Source organism: Impatiens glandulifera, chromosome 9 (genome assembly GCF_907164915.1).
Source record: "Impatiens glandulifera chromosome 9, dImpGla2.1, whole genome shotgun sequence".
Classification (NCBI taxonomy): Eukaryota; Viridiplantae; Streptophyta; class Magnoliopsida; order Ericales; family Balsaminaceae; genus Impatiens; species Impatiens glandulifera.
The window spans coordinates 34,062,299-34,085,033 of NC_061870.1; the positions used below are offsets into that span (position 1 = coordinate 34,062,299).

Consider the following 22,735-nt stretch of genomic DNA (forward strand, 5'->3'; position numbering starts at 1 on the left):
AATTGTTAGTTCATTCATATTGAGAAAGTATGAAAGAAATATATATGTGACAGTAACAACAAAAGACTAAAATTTGCAGAAATTGAAGTACACTCTCATTCATAATAACTTTAAAGATGATTTGATCCTTCAATGGAAATGAGATCTGTTAATACATATTTAATATGATCTTGAATCAATTCTAAACGCTTAGAGTAAACTTCCAATTCCAGTATCTGCTGTTTTCTCCACTTATCTGACATTGTGTTCTTGTCGAAGTCTTCAAAATTCAGTAATCCGAATGGTAGAGAATTCAGTGCCATTGAACTTACAGTAGTAGTAGTAGTATTTGGAGTTCGAACTGGAGCTGCTGCAATTTCTTCTTCTTGTTCTTCTTCCAGTTTCACTGTTCTTGATCGTTTTCTCGACTGCTCGGATCTGTTGTTGTTTTCTTGAATTCCGTTTTGAGGAGGAGGAGGGGGAGGGATTTGATTGAGATTTGTTTCAGCATGTTGATGATGAAGAAGAGTATGTGCTATTCCATTTTCTCTCCAGATTCGGCGAGAGATCTGGAAGGTGAGTTGATCGTGAGGGCTTTTGAAGGCGTAATTCTTTCCAGAACGGATCTTGCTTTCGACGTTCCTATACTTTTTCTTCATCCTTCGTAGCTTCCGTACGAGCTGATTCTTGTTGAAATCGTGGTGAAGCTTGCCTCTTATCTGTTCGTAGAACATGGTTGTATCTTGATGATTTGACCACGAGTTTCCGATTGGAAATCCTCGCTGTGAAGAATAGTGAAGAAAACCTTGCAAAAGTTGGATCTCATCTTCGTCGGTCCATAGGCGTTGGAACAGTCGCCGCGGCTCGTCCAGCAGCAACAACGGCGGCGGTGTCTGCTTGAGGTGGTTGTCGTGTTGTTGATCGATCGTGGTGGTGAGGGTTTCAAACTTAGGTCGTTTGAGATCTGGCGTGGAGTTGATCATCATCGATCGTAAGCAAACAAAGAGGTTGCGTTAGGTTATAGTAATAAGAAGAATAGTGAAGTGAGTGGAGGTCATTGTCTTCTTGTTCGCTTCATCATCATCATCATGATCTTCTTTAGCTAAAGGATCTTCTTCTTCTTCTTCTTCTTGTTCTTCAGCCGAAGACATATAAGGGTTTCTAGAGAGAGGAGATATGAAGACAGCTGTTGGTAAAGAAAGGCGTTTTTGAGTTTGCTAGCACCTAGGAAGGAAGGAAGGACTGGCTAGGACCACCCACCGCTTAGTTGCAGGTTTTCTTTCTTACCTTTCTTTCTTTTTTACAAAAAAAATAAAAAATAATAATAATAATAATAATAATAATTTATGAAGATAAAAAGGGCATACAAAACATACTCAACATGATTAATAATATTTAATGTCTAATAAAATATTTTAATGCCTTTTATTTTAATTTTTATTTGTAAGTTTTTATTTCGAATTTTATGTGCACATTTAAATTTATAAAATTAATCATATGACAAGGCTATTTATTGAGAATATTTAGAGAAGTTACATACAAAATTAAATATTTTAGAAAAGAAAAAAAGGAAAACATCGATACAACAGTAATCAGAAATCTTTTGTTATAAATGTTTCTTTTGAGTCATACAAAACCATCATATCAACATAAAAGGGACAACAAACATTGAAAAGAAGAAATTTCAATCTTTTTGAATAAAAACAATAAATTGGTCTTTAACACAAGGTACAAACTACTAATAAGTTAGAAAAAAAACAACCTTAAGAGTTTTTATAAGAAACTAAATCATGATGATGATGATACTAATATACAATCAAATCAATTAGCTATATATGTAGTATTCAAACAACTTTTAACTCCTTTCTTCAAGTTCTTCTTCTTCTTTAATATCGCCGATTTTATAAATAATATCACCAATCCTCCATCAGCTGGCTGTCTGACTGGCCAGCCATCTTTAACACATCTCATCTCAGTTCAAGCTCTTCCATTCTTATGTCGAAGAAATAAATAACATATTTCCATTCAACAACAAAAACACTGTCTACTACAACTGCTGTGTGTTATCTGCTGCTGGGTCAGACGAGGAGCTCTGCCCCTTAATCACGTAAACTCTCTTCACCTGCTTCTGATTTGTCGAAACTGACGGCAACATCTGTTGTTGCTGCTGCTGCTGCGTAAATGATGATTTCCCACCTCTGGATCTGTTTATCCATTCAGGAGGAGGTGCAGGAAGTGCACCACCACCACCCCAATTCATAGAATGATTTTGATTATTCTGAAACTGTCCCCTGTTTCTGCTGTTGTTATCAACCGTTAAACTAGACATCCGGGCATTTAAGACGTCCTGATTATATTGATCTTGGTAAGAAGATCTATTATTGCAATTCTGCCTGTTAGGCTGATGCAATTCAGGGAGATACTGTTGCTGCTGCTGCTGCTGCTGCTGCTGCTGCTGCTGCTGCTGCTGCTGCGGGAACCTAGGACGGGCCATGATGGTTCGGTTAGTATTTTGACCGCCGCCGTAGTTATTGTTGTAGTAGGGTTGGTTAGGAGTAGGACCCTCAAGGTGACTATTACTATCGTATGGAGACTGACCAAACGACACTGGCCTATTCACATGGTGGTAATAATTGTTTGAAGAATTATTATTATTATTATTGTATGAATAAGGGCGTTCTGATGATCCAAATTGGTTGTTGCTGCTGCTGTGATTTGGTCTCATATTTAGTGTATTCTTTACCAAACGCTTTGCGGCTTCTCCCAACTGAGGGCCGCGTATTGCTCCAGGTACTTGTTGCCTGAAAATAATACTATTATTAATTATCGTACTCAGAAAACGCAATTTTACTTCCATGTGTACATCGTCTATATATCCTACAAAAGTTAACAAAAACTCCGGAATAGACTACCAAAAGAATAGAAGAATGAGGAAATTGAACAATATAAGGAATTCCGGAATAAAATAACTCCAGGGTATCAAATAATAGCAAAGTGTTTACCAATCCAGTAGTGGGTTGAACAAGGATATCAAATAACCTCTTTTAAGAAAGTAAGGATATCAAATAACCTCTTTTAAGAAGGAAAGGGATTCCAGATCAGTACATACCTTTCTCTGTTATGGCGTCGCCCACTATTATCCTCATGCCATAAGAGAGGGAAAGGTTTCATATCCAGGAAAGTTATAATCTGCATTAAACATATGAGATGTAGTTGGAATATGATATATATATATATATTTACATATATAACTAACATAATGAGATTGTGATATTTTCTTAAGGTCATTAGGCTGGAGGTACAAGATGTACACAAGGGATATATAAATAATTTTGTGTTTGATATGGGAAATAAGGATGTTTTATAGTGATAAAAATACATGTTTTCCCTTTCAAATTAAAAAGATTTAGTTATTATTTATTTTAATTTTCATATTCTCAAGTGATGAGATTTTCATTTAATATATAAAAGTTGATTGTAATCTATATTTTCAGGTTATCTGTTAAATATGAATTTATTTAAATTAGTATAAATATTATTAATTGGTTGTATACAAATAAAATAAAAAGTAATAATTTTAATTTTAATAATAACATATTAAAATAACTAGTCATAATAATATCATTGTTTTAAAACTATTAACTATAGATATCATTTTATTAATAATAATATTGTAGTTTTTTTAGGAAGCTAGCATGACCGACCCCCTACCTAGTATAAGATAATTATGGTATGATTGAGAATAAGCATATGTGATCGGGATATTATAACTTCTAGTAGTGCATACATAGGTGATTTCTATAATGTAGGGATGGTATGTAAAGTCACATACCTTTACAGGCATTTGCACACCTGCAGGAGGTTCTGGAATATGTTTGTGCTGAGAGGGATTCAAATAGGTAATGTTTCTGAAGAATGAGCACAAATTTAAGCATTTACTTGGTACAAAATTTGGAAAATTGACGGAAAAAAATTAAGAGAATGGAAACTCACAAAGTTCGGTTGTTCACGACGTCAGGCAGTCCATTGACAGGAGAAGAAACAATATACCAGAACCCATTTCTTGCACTTAACCAAATAGAACCGTTCATTTCCTCGCTGAAAATATTGCAAACAACAGTATCAGAAAGAGGCTGACCGCATACTCTTGAAAATTGATTAAACTAATATACCAACCTAACATTAGTGTCAATTGGCCAAGCAGGCCTTTGTTCTAAGGGAAATTGACTATAATGATGGTAGTATGCCCCAATCTGATGTGTAAAGGGATGAGAAGGATGAACATATAGCAAGTCAAACATAGTATTATTCCGCATTTGCTCCTCCCCCTGCAAACGTGTATATCAGCTTATTTGAGCATTTCAAAACTAAGAACTGAAACCAAGAAAATGAGAAATAACATTATAGCAATTGGATATAACAAAGGGATGGATTTCATTTGCCAAGAAAGACACCTTGCTCTTATAGCAATTGGATAACACTTTCTAGATTGAATAAGCTAATTAACTAGCTCACATCACTAGGAGTTCTACATAATGACAATAAAGGAGTTCTACATAATGACAATAAGTTTATTTATTTATTTTAAAAATTGTCCGGGTATGAAAACTCAAACCCATGACCTTGCAGATATGAGTTCTTGTGCTCTACCATTGAGCTAAATGAGTCTTCATAATGACAAGAACTTTATATAATTTAATTGACATCTAAATGTGAAAGGCAATTGTTAAGGAAATAATATAACACAAAAAAGTATTCCATTTTAAATTTACTTGATGAGCTCTTCTCATTCAATCCTGGCCAGGAAAAGGCGAACTGTGTCTTCCAGAAACCCTTTCTGGGCTTTCTCAATTGTGAAATTTCTCCAATTGCACAATGTTTGGTTGAAAAACAGACTAAGTAAATCTTGTGAAGTTTAAATGGAGCATGAACAGAGAAAAACAATAAACAGTTTTATCTTTAGCATACCGTCAAAGTTCCGTCCAGTTTCGTAGTCTCGGCAAGTAACCTCTTCTCATCAATGAAAGGTAATTTGGCAATGCCCTGATTTTGAAAAAAAAAAATTGGAAATTAGCAATCAAATGAATTGATTGTATCAGTTACAAGGTTTATGTCAAGAAACCAAGCCGGAGTGCTCCTCCATCTCCCCAACTCAATTTTTGTAAGCTCTCTTTGGGTTCATATTTCAGGAAGAACTTTGAATATTATATTCAGAGTTGAAAATATCGATCATAACTAGTTAGACTATATTTTCTAATTAGTCTTTTGTGTGCCTATTTAAGGTAGAACTTCATAATGTAAACACATTCAAGCAATACAACAAAATCTTCACTAAATTCCTTCACGGTATCAATACAGTGTTTACATTCTTAACCAGCCCACGACTTAGAGATGAAGTTGCTAAAGACAAAGTGAGCTATTGATAGAGAAGCCGCCAGAAATGAGGCAGGATGGAGACCATGAAGGAGGCACCGGAAGAAAGCAATGATGCTAACTAAAGAACAGAAACACTGCTATGATACCATAAAGGGATTAGTAAAGTTTTTACTGCTATAATGCTTGAATTTATAATATACTAATTAGAAAATCCTAATTAAGGGTAGCCAAGTTGCGAACATTTGAAGAGGTTCATGTGCCAAGACATTTAGATTTTCCGTCAACTAGGGGTAGACAATTATCGGCTAAACTAGAGAACTAAACTGATATCTCGTACAAGTTCGAGGATAAGGATGAATATCTAGCACAAGTTTGAGTGTGTACGGAAATAAAAAGACATGGAATACCTGCCATGCAAAACGCTTGCCATGCATGTCAATGTCAAATTCTGAAAGAAATGGAAATTACAATGTGAATTAGGGGGGGCCAAAGACAGTGAGAAACTATTATCAGGCAACCAAACTTCTCTTGTATTACCAAAAGGATAGAAGTCAAGAATCGGCGATGCAGGATCAGTCATCAGCTTCCTGTACTCAACAGGCAGGGCCTTGGAGCTGCAACAAAACATAAAGCCATATTCACTACCCAAAAACAAACCAAAGTGTACATAAGAACAAAAGAGAGATTTTCGGTGAAATAAACCTGGCTGCTGGAAGAACTCCCATGAGCTGATCAAAAGGTTTAAAAGGCTTCCCAATGAAAAATGTTATTTCCAACTCAGCTAAACCTTTAAGATCAGAGGCAAATGGAGCATAATGATATGGATAAAACCTGAAACAAATCAATCAGAATAATGTTAAATAACTAACGAGGCAATAAACTGTTGGAACATAGAAATCAAATCCATCTAAAAGGACAAATATGGAGCATCATAAATCCAGTTCTAAGGATTACCTCATTGGGAAGAGCACAATATCTACTTCCATATCAAAATTCTTACAGTATTACATGACATAAAGCACACTACTCTAGATTCAAGAAATATCTAAGGGATCCGAAAAGGCACATGTCCATTAAGGTAACATTAAAGTGGATAAATATAGTTTAAAACTATAAGCACAGGGCAATGAAACATTAGAAAAAATTAATGGAGTACTTTGGAAGAAAAATGAACACTGACCATTGCCATGAGGAAACACCTTGATAGTAATACCGGCAAACCCAGCACAATCCCTCAACATATTTTTGAACCTACAAAAGTGCAACAAAAGTCTAAGAAATGCATAACCAGTGAGATTAAGAAGTCTGCTAATCTCTTTTCCGTAAGGAAGACAATAGACTAAACCAAAAAACATGATCAGACTTTTTGCAAATATATGAGAGACATACAAACCAATAGCAGCTACTCAACATGACAAGCTTACCATATCTTTCTTGATAAGGTTTATCTCATCTGGTTCTGACACATTAAACTTCTCAGAATAGTATCTTTCTTTATATCCAGGTTCTCCCAGTTTAATCTGCAAAGTTAAAGCACAATTTCTTCATCAAGCAATGAGCAAACAGTAGTAGTGCATAGGCTAATAACAAAATATTGTATCCACCCCAACAGAGGTGAATCAATTTCTGATCACATAAGATGACATGCATGAGCAACAGTTAGAGAATGTTTTTATGCTTATGTTATTTCTGCAGGTGATATTTTGAATGAAAGTTTTTTAGGTTAAACAGCACGGAAATCACTAGATAAGAATTTCTCACACATATATTTCCCAAGAAAATATGTAATAACAGTATTACTGATATATTATCCAATTAACATCCTTTATATATAACCAGTGTTTACTTTGAATAAAATGTTTGTATAAATAAACTACAATATGATTTAAAAACTTTGGCACAAACCTAAGCATTTATAAATCAGGCACAGTATAAAGGATGTTAAGGGATATATTCTAATGTCTATAAAGGATATTGAATACATATTGTAATTATGAAAGAGCTTCAATAATTTAATGCTTACTAGCAAGGGTTTAGTGAAATTGAGAAGAAGAATGGTGAAAGCCTTAGATGAGTTATTTCCCTTCTAATATTTTTTATACCGTATTCCCCTATCTATTTTGTTTAACCCATGTCGAATACTTTTTTTCTCTTGTCCAATGAAGTATGATGCCACGTTATAATTATCGACAATTCTCTAGTCAAATCAAAATTTTCATACCTTCAAATTGACTTTCTCACTTCAAAATATTGTACCAGTGAAAAACATGTGAAAATACTAATATGAACAAAATGGTATAGGGAATAGGGAAGGCATATGAACCTTATCTATCATAGGAGATGGAGCATCTTCTTCAAGGTCTAACTTCCTCGCTTTATGTGTCATTAGTCCATTGTTCTCCATTGCCTAGCAACAATCATAGTAAGAAAACAAGGGTTAGTACTTTCTACAACGCGCTTCAGTGGAGTTAGATTTTATAATGAAACTGGAAACTTGTATAAAGCATTAACCAACACAAGCTCTAGTCGTCATAGTAAGCACAACTTGTTATTAAATGGGTATTACTTTACATGCAGAATTCCAAAATATCTTATACAATTGCAAGCATTTTAAGAAATCCATGAGTCAAGAAAGTTGCCACAAGTCCATCTTCCAAAATAATAGAATATGAAAATAATAACAAATTCAGTGCCGTGTAGTATAAAACTGCCCTTCTCCATGTTTCTCCATAGAATGCAATATTCACCCTTTATAGTTTTCAGTTTCAGTATTTCATGTTCAATCTCATTGTTTTTGTCAAATTCACTTGGGTATTTTGATGTTCAATCTCCATGCTTCAGTAAAATCTTATTTGTTATACCAGTCCAATACCTTTGGAGGATTAAGCTTTCTTGGGTTGATTTGTGTTTGCATTCATTTGGTCCAGATAGAAGTTGAACAGAAGTTAGATGGATAAGAGGAGCATAAGGGATAATATCAGGGAAATTTCACCAGATTTTATCTAATTATTATTTGATATTTGATCATATCCTATATATGGAGATCTTCGTAAGTTGTGATCTAACTATTATTTGATATTTGATCATCTCTTATTTTTCTTTCTTAAAAGTGGTGCAAAGAAGAATGATACCTGCTGTATACGACCACGTTTTTGGAAGATTTGGTCCTCAAAAACTGCAACTGACTGGATAAAATGTTCCACCCTGTCCAGCAACACCTAATAACAAAATGTTAGTTAATAATGAGACAAACTGATTGAATACTCTATATTTCACAGAACAAGAAACATTGAGTTGAAACGGTACATGTTTTCAGAATAAATTGCAAGATTTAGAAAATACCCCATGCATGTGCATCTCAACTAGAATTGACCAGGAAGTAGTAGGAAAATGTAGAGCACATTAACATGGCTTCATAGATGTAAATAGCAGTCATAATAGAAAATTATCAAGCAATGATAGTCCAAATAGTCAATTTTTTATACACATTCTCATCCATTTCAAAGCAACTATAATCCTGGTTATCATTATATACACTCCAAAAAATAAGAGAAAAAACAGTGTGCATTTTGTTGCATAATGCCTATATAGGGAGAACCTGCATGTAGCGCACACACATAGCAAATATAAAAAGGCAATGAATCAAGTAGATGAAAAGCCTGTATTTGCCTCACCCACGCCATTTAAGGAGCTATATGTGCCAGTTACTCACATGAAAATAAAGTAACTTAAAGAAGCATATTACCTCACCGGCGTCTGTTAGGTAACCACCCATGGAGTTAAACTCCTTTCTATAGGCATGCATAAGTAGAGTAATAGCACCCTGAAAAAGAAAATAATTTCTTTACAAAACATAAAATGATAGCACAATTGACAAAAAATGGAACAAGACTCATCACATGCAAATGGGTTTGAGACGCTTCTCTTTTTTAAATAAGGTCAACTTTTATAGCATAAACAGGGTGAAGACAAAGTGTGTTCACAAATTACAAGCAAAAATCTAAAAGAAAGTTACATGAAAGTCAAAAGAAACAAAAAAAAACGCAAATATATCCCAATCAACTCAAAGAAATCAGATACTGTACTAAGTTATATAAAACATTGTTTCCAAAAAAAATTAACATGTCTGAGTAGATGATTTCTCAATCATTCATTGAATGATAAATTACTACAATTGAGGGGGATACGCGATTTAAATAACGGAAAATCCAATATTTTAAAATTGTATGAATTCTTTAATCAAATTAAGAAAATAAACTTTCATAATACATAAACTTTTACTGAATGCATTATGAATAGTTTGTCACTTCAAAAAATTTAATTGCCTTACTTGGATTACAAATCAATATAATTTCTGTTTAATGACCAAGATGTTTAAACCAGACTTTTTAATGACAACTATCACTTCAATACTGTGTGCTTTACATATATTTTATTATGTTTGTTTCATAATTTATTATTTTTATCTAACATGCTTTTTCAAATACAATTGAAATCTAAGAACATATAATAAAAAAAATCACTGCATGTTATATAAAAGATAATATTGGTTTAACTTTATTTTATATAATTTACCTGCAGTCTTACATGGAATATAAGTACATGTTAACTAGTTTTGTAATAATCAAGCATGGTACTGCTAAGTCTTAACTTATTTAATAAGTCAAAATCTTAGAAAATTTAACTGAGACAAGTATAAGTTGTTACCACACGATTCAGTTAGTTTCCAACCCTACAAATATCTAAACAGATAACAAATGTTGTAACAACACATGGAGAAGATTCCAATGTTTCTATCTAGTATAGTCATTCTGATTCAAGAACAAAGCTATAGAATCCACTAGCTACATACCTCGCGGATTTCTAGTGTAGGCATATGTGGAAGGAAGTCATTTCCAACAAAAAAACAGAGAAATACGAAGTCATCCACCAATCTCTCAATGTTAACCTCAAATTGAGGGTTGGGAATCATTAAGTCATATTCCAAATATTCTCGCAACACCCAGATTTGGAGAAACTGCATGTCATAGTAGAGCAAGTATTACAACATATACAGGGAAAAAAAACTATCTGACGTAATGAAAAAGGATTTGAAGAAATAAAAACTGATGCTTCAGAAAAAAGGACAGTGTTAGCAAAACCTGATATTTCTTCTTATGAATAGGTGTACTTAGCACTGTCTTCCCATTCAAACCATTAGATTGAATATGATTTCTACCACGACAGTCAGCTGCCAGATGACCAACTTCACCACATTGATAACACTTTTCCTGCTGTCCAGGTAGAGTTATAACCTGTAGGATTTGGTGGAAATCTCATCACATCTTCCATTATTGATCAATAAATTCGAATAGAAAGAGTTTTCAAAGTGTCATACCTCTCTCAAAACACAAAAGTGGACTTCATGGGTTGCTAAAGAGAGCATAATTAGGTCAGCATCCTGCTCATTAAGAATCATGACTTTAATCTAGATCCGATAAAATTGAAAATTGAACAAATATTACCCATTTTTCTTGCCCAAGCCAGGATTGCACAAACAAGAAAAATCAAGATGTTTTTATTCCTTTAATAACCTCAAGAACTATAAAAGAAAAATGCTTACCAACCCATACAGAACATGTCGAGTATTTGGATTGAAATTAGGAAGGTTACGTTGCAGGCGGATATAAGACATGATTTTATGTTCACCCTCACCAGGAACATTGGAATCGGACAGAATAACCTTCAAATAACCACCAATGTATCCCCATAAATAAACTAACAGAGAAAGAATCATGAAAACCAGAAGTATAATGGAAGACGAACCAGAAGGGATTACTCTACAGGAAAGGAATAAGAAAATAAGAAAAGGGTAAAAAATAAGTTGTGGAACCTTTGTGTTCTTCCACCCAATATTGTGGTTCAACCTAGATTGTATATAATACTGAAGTGCAGTAGAGAGAACTGCCATAAATGGAGTGCCTGGTGTTATGACGTTTGAGTCAGAAGTTTCTGTTTTTTCTTTAGGAGGTAAGCTTCTTCCTTCAGCTTGAAACTCCTCCCTAAACATCTCCTCTTCAGCTTCCTAAAAGAAAAATGTTAAGGACACGAGCAAACATATTCCCCATTATGCAGCGCATGGTATGAAGCTAAAACAAACTTACAGCTGCAGCAGCATCTTTTGCTGCTCTAAAGCGTCTGGAACGCTGTTGATTCATCTTAGCTCTTGGGGCCACACCATCTAAAAAATCAAAGAGATGGAACAGTTGATTCTATAATCATGATTGATAATAATTAAGTTGAGGAAATGCATCTTACCAATTGCCATATACAGGAGCTTTCTTGGACGAACCAACGTGAATAAATGATCAATGTAATCAAAAATTGATTTAAACACTTCATCATATGTGGTGGGAGCAGGCTGCATGTTCCAGAAAGGAAATAAGTAAATGATTCTCCCTATAGGTCAACCAGTGAAATATTTACAGTGCAGAAAGATGAGAAACAATATATCTATCAGGTATTTTGCCTGATCGAAATGCGATAAGGCGAGTCATTTTAGCATTTTAATCGAATATATAATATTCAATATCTACTACAGCTTCTGGTACGAAATACATACCCTGCCTTCGGGAATGACAACCCTAAGTACTAAGTATAGAGAGAAATAGGGAGGGAGATGGAAGGGGATACGTACCCTGCCTTCGGGATGGAAGCACGGATGAATAATGCCATTCATATCAAGGTATAAATTGTCAAATTCCATTCCATTAGGGTTTGGATTGGAGACATCAACGGGGAACAAGACGCCTCTTCCGTCGTCCCTAGGCTCTTCCTCCACAACGTCGACGATGCACTTAGGGTATCGATCGGAGAGCCACCTGTAGAAGGCCGGAACACCCATGCCTTCTTCCGATGTACTTTATCCGACCAGTCAACTCGTCGGTCCAAGAAGGCTGCCTCCTCTCGCTTTACACTCACCGTTACAAATTCAGATCCGGCAGAACTCGATATATATATATATATTTATTAACAAGTGTTTTATTTTATTTTTGCTCTTTTCTAAGCTAGGGGTTAGTTCAATGAATATTGTTGATTAACATTTGGTTGGATATTTTTATAAGATTAAGCCCTCAATTTATTTATTTTTATTTGTAATAAAAAAAAAATGTATACTATTTTCATCATTATATTAATTTATATATTGTTTTAAACTCATTCTATATTTATATATCTAATTTTATTTGTTCTAAAAAAATCTATTTAGGTTAAAAATGATAAATATCGTTGTCAAATTTTTGTGATTGTCTATGATGTGTCAAAATGACATGACAACTTAAGTCATTAATCCATGTGAGTTTATAAATCCTAATTCCAAGAATTTTGATAATTCTTTTGAAATTATAAAAATTACAATGAGCGAATATTCGTAAGTTTTGTAAGTCTATAAACTCTAGCCCGAGTATTTGACGATTTTTTTGAAATTATAGAAATTAGAATGTAAATGCATGAGAAATGATATAAAAAACTAATAAAAAAATTAAGTTAAAAATGTGACTTTATAATTTAACGCAATACATTTTTATCTAATTATTAAAAAATATGACAAAACTTACATTTCTCCCCTCGTTTTATTTAAAATTGTTTTGACTTTATAATTTAACTAAATTTTTTTTATCTAATTATAAAAAAATATAATAAAACTTATCTTTATTCACTCGTTTTATTTAAAATTGTTTTGTTATTTTTTTAAGGCTACCTAAAATCATGTAAATTGAAAACATTCATTAATGGAAAATAAAAGTAAATTAGATATAATAAATTTTCAAACATTGAATTTTGGATCAAATTACCAATTAAATATAAAATTATACTGGGCTTAATATTATTTATTATTATATACTTATTTGAAAAAATAAGAATATTAAAAAAATCATATAATCTCTCGGCAACATTCTACTTATTTGAAAAAATAACAATATTAAAAAAAATCATATAATCTCAAGGCAACATTCTTTGAAAAAATAAAAATATTAAAAAAATCATATAATCTCAAACAACATTCTCGGCTTCATCTATCAAATGTTTGTGCACTCACATATAATTACTTATTTTAGAAGGATTCAAACCCTAATTTTAGTATGAAATTATAACACTTTAACCGCTAGTCCACCTATGATTGTTGAAATAATTTTATATTTTGTGTATGTATATATATTTTGTAAGTTAGATTTTGAATAATTATATAAATTATCTATTGGGTCTAATATTATTTATTATTATATATATTTATTTTAAATAATAAAAATATTTTAAAAATTAACTAACCAATTTATTTAATTTTTATATCTATAATGATTTTGATTATTTAATAACCAAATTCGAGATGCATTCTTAAACATTCGATTACACCTTTAAGCATAAATTTTTAGATTTTTTATCACCAATGTTTGTGTTATTTAAAACAACATTCCCTCCATGGACGAACCCTTAGGTTTTCTCACCATTGTTCGCGTTACTCAAGTCTACATTCCCGCCATGGACAAACCCTTAGGTTTTCTCAAGCCAACATCCTCGCTTCCGCTTCCGCTTCATCTATCAATGTTCGCGCACTAACATATAACAATTATTTCTTTTAGAGGGATTAGAATTATGATTTTTAGTATGAAATGTTAAGACTATTAATTCCATTTTTTTCTAATGTATAATTTATACAATATAAAAATTATTGCAATTTAAATTATGATTAATAATATGAACAAAAAGAATTACAGATAATGAGCTCACAAAAAAAATATATATATATAGGACAAGTAATTTATCACTCTTTAATTATAAATTATCTTTAATTATAAATTATTCCAAAATTACTCTCTTTTCAAAATTTATTATTTAAAAAATATTTAGTAACTTCTTACTCTTCACTTTTTTTTCTATTAAATTATTATTAATATATTTTTAAAATATATTATATATATATATATATATATTAAGTTTATTATATATATTTGTTATATATATATATATATATATTTTATAATTTTAAATGTATTATTAAATATTTTTTTTTGTTATTATTCATTTTATTTGAGATTAAAGCATCATAAATAAATTCTTAATTATTATGATAATTCGACTGAAATCATAAACTACTAATATATATAATTTAAATTATGAATTATTAATATTCAACATAGATAAAAATAAAATATTAAGAAATAATAATTAACATAATAGAATAGTATATATAAGAGAATATATAACATTGTATGCTAGTTAACAGTGGTTGATTGATCTTATGTATTTTTTATAAAATACAAAATCAGATATGAAAAAATAATAGACTTTTAAAAAAGAAAAGTGTAAAACAAGTAAATAGTTTGAGTAAAATAATAATATTTATAATTTAATATATAATATATATTTATATATCTTATTAATTTAATTTATTCATTTTTTCTATTATTACTCATTTTAAAAATATATAAATAAATTAATTATTAACCCAAAAAAATTAAATTGATGAGAAAACTAATTAATTAATTAAAAAATAATTAAAAAAATATTTAATTTTTTATTCTCTTATATATATATTCATAAGTTAACACAAAATATAAAAAATATATTTAAAAAATAATAAATATAGAGAAGATAATTAAATTATTAATGGAGAGATAAATAAATATTTTGTATTATACCATCTATGCTTACTCATTAATCATAATCACTCTCATGTGTCATTATTTTTGAACTATATATTATCATATATAAAATTTATATTCACATAGACTTTAAATATAAAAATGAATAATTTTTTGTCACCAAATTTATAATAAATTGATTTTTTATTTGTGTCTTTACAATACAATACTAATTCTCTAGAATCTAAAAAATAATACATGAAAGCTAGATTTCAAATTTTTAACAATTTTTTACTTAGGTCGCTCATTGTCTTTAACAATTTGACCGAAGGAGGTGAATTTTGCGCCAAAGTTCCTTTTTGTGGTTGACCTTTGTCTCTAGTCACATCTTTTCAGACAAAATATTTTTTTATTTTCTAAATAATATACTTAAATAATTATGTGATTATTATTAATACCAAACAAAAATAAAATGAATATTTTAAATTTAGATATCATATTTTATTTTTAATAATATATAATTATATTATAAGTATTTCAATTACAACATTTCAAAATTAAAGTTTCAAACAAATAAAAAGACATTATTAATGTTTATTTATTTATTAATAATATACCGTTTAAATGAAAAGCATATCAAATTATAAAGATTTTAACTATTAAATAATGAATCTTAATTTACATTTTTTTTTATATGGATACGATGAATGTAATACATTTACACTGAATTTTTAAATTAATAAAAAAAAAAGACAACTAGATAATTAAATAATAAAATATATACAACATATCAACATTTCAAGAATTTTAAGTTAATTATAAACTCAATAAAAATAGATAAAAAAAGAAGAAGAGAAAATCGAGAGCATATATATTCATTCGTAGTTTTAATGCAAATTTGCATACAATATACTAACCAATAAATAGGAGTTTATAATATATATAATATCTAATAAAATTCATAATAATTTAAATTTTAACAAAAATATATATATAATAAATTTTAAAAAAAAAGTATTGTTATAATAAATTAATGTTTATTAGAGTTTTCCAAATATGATTAATCTATTATTATATGATTAATTTTAATATTAAAATAAAATAATGTTTAAACTTTAAGAATTGTATTTTATTTTTAATAATATAAAGAAAAGTTAAGAAATATTAAAATATTTTATATAAAAGGTTAGAAAACATAATAGGTACAAATCATCTAGCATATAATAATAATTGATAATGCTAGCTAGTACTAGTGAAAACTAACTATTTTCGTGTATATATAGGTACAGCAAATTTTAATATGGGCTTAAAAAACAAAACGTCGTGTTTCCGAGGCTCAAACTTGGGTCACTTAGGGGATATGTGAGATTAATTACTACTATACTACACCTGCCTACGTGATATTATATAAACCTATCATGGAGTCAGCCGGAGCTTGCCTGGTTCGGTTCCGACAATGTATAGGTACTATATCACATTTGGATGTCTAAATTATTTTCACGCCATGATTTATAGCGTGAAGGATTGAGAATTAGTTGAAGAACTTGCTTTATTGAATCAGAATCCTAGCTTCCGTACACAGAACCAACGTCCTAAAATAATTCAGCAGGATGGTAAGAGTTTGTGTAACACCATTCACATAGAATGGATATGATGTGGACAATATTATCATTTATTTCCATCATATATAATTGGTCATTTATAACAATACATTACACCATGGTAACTTTCTTAGCTGAAAACGCGGACAGTGAAAAGGACGTTGGGGATGACGAGAATGACTTTTGGAAGCAGTTAAAAAAATGTTGATGGGTAATAACTTTTTGATTAGTTTCCTTACTTACCATAACATAACATGTATTGAACAACTTTGTTGTGTTGTTTACAAGTCTATTGTAAATAGAGCTGAAACATTGAAATGATGATGATGGTGTCTCTAAATTGAAATCATAATCTTATATATATAGTTACTTATAGGAGGATCATTTTTTGAGATAGCGGTTGACATCTCAAATTCCTTCCTTCCTTCCTTCTTTGCTATTGTATAACGAAAATGAGACTTCACCACATTCACAATTTGTAAATCTTAGCATTAATTGTCGCCATCATTGATACATTTGATGATATGCATGCAATTAGAAGAATGGCAAGAATAATGTTGTACTATTCATTTATTTATTTGTACATGCATTTGAATTGAGAAATTAAACAAGGGTTCAAATTCCTAAGTTGATGTGAAATTGTTTGAAATCATAACTGATTATATACATAGAAGAAGGGATCACATGAATCATTTATATATGAAATTAACTTGCAAATTAAGCCTAAAACCCACAATCAATTAATTAATTAATTAATGATATGGTCACAAGTATAGTATATAGTTGTGATGAAGCCTGAGACATCTGATGGATGGATGATTTAATTATGAGTTGACCGAGTCAAGGGAACAAAGACCTGGAATATATATATATATATATAGCCCTGTTCTCTTTGGGTTTCCCAACAAAAATCGGTTTTCCAATCAATTACTTCTCAACAATCACATCACTCATTTCATTAACCAAAATATTAAAATACCCTCTGTTTTAAATTATTATTTTTTATTTTATTCATATATATCAATACCCTTTAAGTATTTTTATAAAAAATAATCATCATTTACTCAAAATTATCACCGATCATTATTTTTTTCGTCCTCTAGATTTTTTAAAAAACTCCAATCCGAACAAGGCATATATATATATATATATATATATATATATATATATATATATATATATATATATATATAACAGTGAGTCAAGCAAGACCTTTAATTCTTTGGCTTACAATAATTAACTGGACAATTAATGGTTGTAGATATTATATATGTGTGGTACTGTTTGTGAGAGGTTGACGTTGACGTTGACCATGACTTTGATGATCAATTATATATATAAATCATTGCATTGATTAATTGAATTAAGCACACAGAGAGATAATATAATAATAGTTTTGGATTGAAGATAAAGATATGGTGATCAGGTGTAGAGGGTTTTGGATGGTGATGATTATAATAACTAGTCATATTCATGGTTATTTGATAATGGCGGATGAGATTGATGGGCGACGAGTAATTCGTTGCATTGAAGAGGAAAGGATATCTCTCCTCCAATTCAAAGCTGCTTGGCTACCGGTGCTGCTGGATTTATGGGGAATTGATCACTTATTCAGTTCCTGGGTAGATGATGATGACGACGACTGTTGTGACTGGAATAGGGTCACTTGTGATCCCGTCTCTGGCCACGTCTTACAACTCTCATTGTCATTCCTTCTTCTCTACCGAGATGTTAAACACGAATCTACTGGGAGTATGGAAGCAATTGCAACAGGTAAACTAAATTCATATCATTATATATATATATATATATATATATATATATATATATATATTACTCTAATCAATTATTATTTAATTATTTTTATACAGGAATTCAGAAATTATCAACTCTTAAGCAATTGGAGAATCTCGATTTAAGCTATAATCAACTTAGTATTAGTATTTTGTCATCTTTGAGTACACTTAAATCTCTCAAGATACTCAATCTCAGTAGAAATTATTTATCCGAGGGTGTTTTTTCATCTAAAGGTAATTTTAATATTCTTTTATTATTTTGTTTGTGATTATTTTTAATTTAATGAAAATAATATTTTGTTAAATCAACCACAATCATTCATACTATTTCTAATCAAATCAAAAGTACTATTCTCAATCATGCTTCAAAACTTTAGAAAAAGACAATACAAATTTGAGTATTCGGGATTTATTACATATTAATTTCAATACATCAATATTGAGCTTCAATTTAATGTACATATGACATAAAATAAATAAAATCTTAAATATTGTGTTTTTGTGTGTGTGTGTGTAAGATATAGCTCTTAATTACAAATTGTATTTTTTAAAATAAACAAAATGAGATAAAACTCTTAATTACGATATTGTATTTTTATTTGTGTTTGTTTGTTTGATTATTTTACAAAATAAGAAACACTATCAAGATTAACAAAATTAGAAATGTTATCATTTCAATTAGAGTTGGCCCTGAGTTTGGAGCTGCTCAGCCACGGTAGAAAAAATGTCGATATTTTTTTTGTCTTAAATCTAGCTTAAAAAATTGATAAAAACAATGTTTTTCGTGAGATTTGAACTCATAACCAAATAAAATTTAATGGTATTATGTCGAACCACTAAACTTATGTTCAAAATTACAACAAATTTAATAAAATATTTTATTATTTTTAATAAAATATATTATTTTTTTTAACAAATTTAATAAGGTACTTGATATCAACAAAATTATTTGTTCTATGACATATTTTCATCACAAGGTAAGTTTGGTAAATTCATACGTAGTTTTTTATATTTATTTAAAATTTGGATATATGTTAATACATTTTTTAATTTTATTTTGAAAGGACAAACCAATTAATAAATTTGAAAACTCTAAATTTAATATAATGAATATATGAGTAATTCTCTAATTTAATCAAAAATGATTTTTCTCAAACCTGATTAAAATATTATTTCTGCTAACTCATTGTTTGTTGGTTTATAAGTAAATGAGATACATCTCAAGTGAAGTTAAGAAAATATATTTTAGTTTGTTAATTTTTTTTTTTTTTTTTTTTTTTTTTTTTTTTTTTTTTTTGTATAGAATGTGAACCTTTATTGAAATTAAAGAAATTAGAAGTTTTATCTCTTTCATATAACAATTATTTGAAGCCCAAGAAAATAAATGTGTCTTGTTAGGGTTCGTTACCATCCCTAAGGAGACTTTCTCTAAGTGATAATAATTTAAAGGATGGTTTTCATAGTAATATTAACACATATGCTTTTTAAATAAATATTGAATTTATCAAAATAATTTGTTCCATTTTGTTTGTGGACTGAACTTTGCATGTTTATACATAATATTTTTTTTTTTATAATGCTGGATTTAGATTCACTACAACAGATAGAAGAATTAGATCTATAAAGATGTGACATAACAATGAGAGGTAAATTAAGAAATAAAATAAAATAAATAAATCTCTAACTACTAATTGCACGGCCCTCTCACTCGATTTCTTTTTTACATATTATCCAGTTGGTGACGGTTTGATGAAATCATTTTCTAAGATGGTCAAACTTAGGAATCTTGATTTAAGTTATAACAACCAATTACCGACAGATGTGCTAGTCACACTTGGTGCCTTGCCATCCCTTCAATCTCTCAACCTAAGCGGTAGTCCTTTAGAAGGCCCACTCACCAATCAAGGTATATATCATGAATAAAATACAATATTCATTCATTCTAAAGCCTAGCTAGCTATATTGCATGCTTAACTATATATTCATATTTGATTTAACTCGATTAATAATTATATATTTTGATGATGCAGATTTAATAATTGGGTTCCATCATTTAGAAACTCTAAAGTTAGCTCATTGTGGATTAAATGGAACTATATCAGCTCAGAGTAAGTAATTAATTAATTAATATACCTTTTTTATAATAATTTTTAGATTTTTCATTAATAATATTAATATCTAACTCTTATCATTAATTACACACTTAAAAAAAAAAAAAAAAAACATTTTATAATTAGGATATTATGGTTCTTCCAACAATAATAATGATTAAATTAAGAATTTTTGTACAATCATATCTAATTTATTTGTGACATATTTATTTATTTATAGGTTTGTGTTCAATGAATAAACTGCAAGAGTTAGATCTTTCTTTCAATCTTCTACGAGGAGACATCACAATCTGTCTAAACGAGTTATCATTTTTGAAGTATTTAAACCTTTATGGGAATCAATTGAGTGTAAACATCTCTTCCATCTTATTCAGAGATCTCAACTCGTTAGAAAATATTGATCTAAGGAACAATAATCTACAAGGATCCTTGTCTTTGAGAACATTTGCCAATTTTTCTAAACTTGAAAATGTCCTAATAAGTAGTTCCAGTGATAAGTTGGTGATAGAATCGGATGTAGTTGATTGGGTTCCTAAGTTCCAGTTGAAGAGTCTTATGTTATCCAATTGCAACTTGAAGGAATTCCCCAAGTTTCTTCTTTACCAGAAACATCTTTCGTTTCTAGATCTCTCTCACAACAGATTAGAAGGTTCATTTCCCAACTGGTTGTTGGTAAACAATACTAAGCTCCATACATTATCAATGAGAGATAATAATTTAGGTGGCAATATACTCTACAACTTTTACAATTGGAGTACAGGAGGAGGAGGAAGAGGAAGAGAAGGAGGAGGATTTCAATATTTCATTGACATAAGATTTCAATATTTCATTGACATAAGCGACAACAAAATGTCAGGTCAAATTCCAATAACAACAACAACAACTACTAATCGTTCCATGTTGGGAATACTTATCATGCGACACAATTCGTTTTCTGGCCCTTTCCCATGCCATCTAGTTGGGGGTTCTTCTTATTTGGACATTTCTTATAACTCCTTCTCGGGAGAATTACCAGCTGATTGTTCAAGCTTTAAAGACCTCGAACACCTGAACTTGTATGGGAATAAATTCACAGGATTGGTTCCGAAAACTATTTTGAATTCATCATACCTCCAGACATTAAACCTTGGAAATAACTCCTTCTCTGGAAGTATCCCAACTCATCTCAGTAATTCATTGCAAGTGCTATCTTTGAGAGGAAATCGTTTCAGTGGAGAAATTCCAGATGAGTTATGCCAATTGAAATGGTTAAATTGGTTAGATTTGTCTCACAACTCCATCTCGGGATCTATTCCTACTTGCTTAGGCAATATCAGATTTGGGGAATACGCATACTATCTAGGTTATGAATTTCAAGCAGAACTTGATGGTGTTGGATCAAGTATATCGTTTGATTATACGGCTGATGTGCTGATTTCGACTAAGTACAGGGATGATTCCTATACTGGTAAGTCATTGGAGTTGATGTCTGGATTGGATCTATCATGTAACAACTTGGAAGGAGAAATTCCAAATGGACTCGGAAATCTGAGTTCCATCCATGTGCTCAACCTATCACACAATTGGTTAAGTGGACCCATTCCTCAAACATTTTCAAACCTAAAGCAGATTGAGAGTCTAGATCTTTCTCACAACAATCTCAGCGGAGAAATTCCATCCAACCTAGTGAATCTGAATTTTTTAGAGACATTTTCCGTAGCATATAACAATCTATCGGGAAGACTTCCAGATATGATGAAGGGTCAATTTGGAAGTTTTGAAGGAGATAGTTATGCAGGTAACCCATTCCTCCTCTGCGGACCTCTATTGAAGATAGATTGTATGGTCGATGTCAAGAAGGATAAGGATGATGATGATAATGATGAAGTGCATGATGATGAAGCATGGTATACCATTGACAGAGAGGAATTATATGCAAGTTTTTTGGCAACCTATATTGTCTACATTTTGGGATTCATCACCGTGCTCTGGATCAATGCCCGTTGGCGTAACATGTGGTTTAATTTCGTAGAGAATATATTGTTTTCGTCTTACTATTTTCTATCAGATGCATTGTATAAGTGTTTTAGGGTTCGAATATGATCATCATCAATCGAACAAAACAGTGTGTTGTATGTAATATTAATGAATGAATGAATGAATGAATGTATTTCTTCTTATTTCTAATGAAATAAATTGTGGGATTGTTTTGTTGTACTTAAATAAGTTAAGAGTTAAATTCAGTGGGAATAAATTAAAATAGAAAGAATTGG

At 30.4% G+C, this 22,735-nt stretch overlaps 3 protein-coding genes across 4 annotated transcripts; 1 reads left to right on the forward strand and 2 right to left on the reverse strand.

Moving 5' to 3' along the window:
* Positions 1-41: 41 nt before the first annotated feature.
* On the reverse strand, positions 42-1,186 carry LOC124913709 (probable transcription factor At3g04930). The gene has a single exon (XM_047454126.1). The coding sequence runs from the start codon at positions 963-965 to the stop codon at positions 111-113; it is 855 nt and encodes a 284-aa protein (XP_047310082.1). The 5' UTR covers positions 966-1,186; the 3' UTR covers positions 42-110.
* A 374-nt stretch (positions 1,187-1,560) lies between these two features.
* LOC124913708 (5'-3' exoribonuclease 4) lies at positions 1,561-12,336 on the reverse strand. Its single transcript, XM_047454125.1, has 22 exons — positions 12,032-12,336; positions 11,653-11,755; positions 11,499-11,575; positions 11,228-11,419; positions 10,958-11,077; positions 10,733-10,795; positions 10,497-10,649; positions 10,208-10,372; positions 9,101-9,178; positions 8,487-8,573; positions 7,679-7,762; positions 6,780-6,875; positions 6,536-6,606; positions 6,058-6,186; positions 5,893-5,969; positions 5,763-5,803; positions 4,948-5,022; positions 4,156-4,307; positions 3,973-4,077; positions 3,812-3,887; positions 3,089-3,168; positions 1,561-2,780 (listed from the first exon to the last, which is right to left on the reverse strand). Exons 1-22 carry the CDS (start codon positions 12,236-12,238, stop codon positions 2,027-2,029), a joined length of 2,985 nt encoding a protein of 994 aa, XP_047310081.1. The 5' UTR covers positions 12,239-12,336; the 3' UTR covers positions 1,561-2,026.
* A 5,622-nt stretch (positions 12,337-17,958) lies between these two features.
* On the forward strand, positions 17,959-22,588 carry LOC124913973 (receptor-like protein 56). 2 transcript variants are annotated; one of them, XM_047454424.1, is made up of 5 exons: positions 17,959-18,349; positions 18,448-18,606; positions 20,108-20,278; positions 20,403-20,480; positions 20,704-22,588. In XM_047454424.1, exons 1-5 carry the CDS (start codon positions 17,992-17,994, stop codon positions 22,563-22,565), a joined length of 2,628 nt encoding a protein of 875 aa, XP_047310380.1. In that variant the 5' UTR covers positions 17,959-17,991; the 3' UTR covers positions 22,566-22,588. The 2 variants fall into 2 exon arrangements, with proteins under 2 accessions (XP_047310380.1, XP_047310381.1); XM_047454425.1 differs by lacking the exon at positions 17,959-18,349 and adding an exon at positions 19,962-20,018 and having other exon boundaries at positions 18,490-18,606.
* Positions 22,589-22,735: the final 147 nt, after the last annotated feature.

Coding starts and splice junctions, on each gene's coding strand:
- LOC124913709 (XM_047454126.1), bottom strand. CDS start 965: ATGATGATCAACTCCACGCCAGATCTCAAACGACCTAAGTTTGAAACC.
- LOC124913708 (XM_047454125.1), bottom strand. CDS start 12,238: ATGGGTGTTCCGGCCTTCTACAGGTGGCTCTCCGATCGATACCCTAAG. Junction 11,420..11,498: donor CAAAAGATGCTGCTGCAGCT/GTAAGTTTGTTT, acceptor TTTTTCTTTTAG/GAAGCTGAAGAGGAGATGTT. Junction 6,876..7,678: donor CATCTCCTATGATAGATAAG/GTTCATATGCCT, acceptor TTAACTTTGCAG/ATTAAACTGGGAGAACCTGG.
- LOC124913973 (XM_047454424.1), top strand. CDS start 17,992: ATGGTGATCAGGTGTAGAGGGTTTTGGATGGTGATGATTATAATAACT. Junction 18,350..18,447: donor TATGGAAGCAATTGCAACAG/GTAAACTAAATT, acceptor ATTTTTATACAG/GAATTCAGAAATTATCAACT. Junction 18,607..20,107: donor GGGTGTTTTTTCATCTAAAG/GTAATTTTAATA, acceptor CATATTATCCAG/TTGGTGACGGTTTGATGAAA.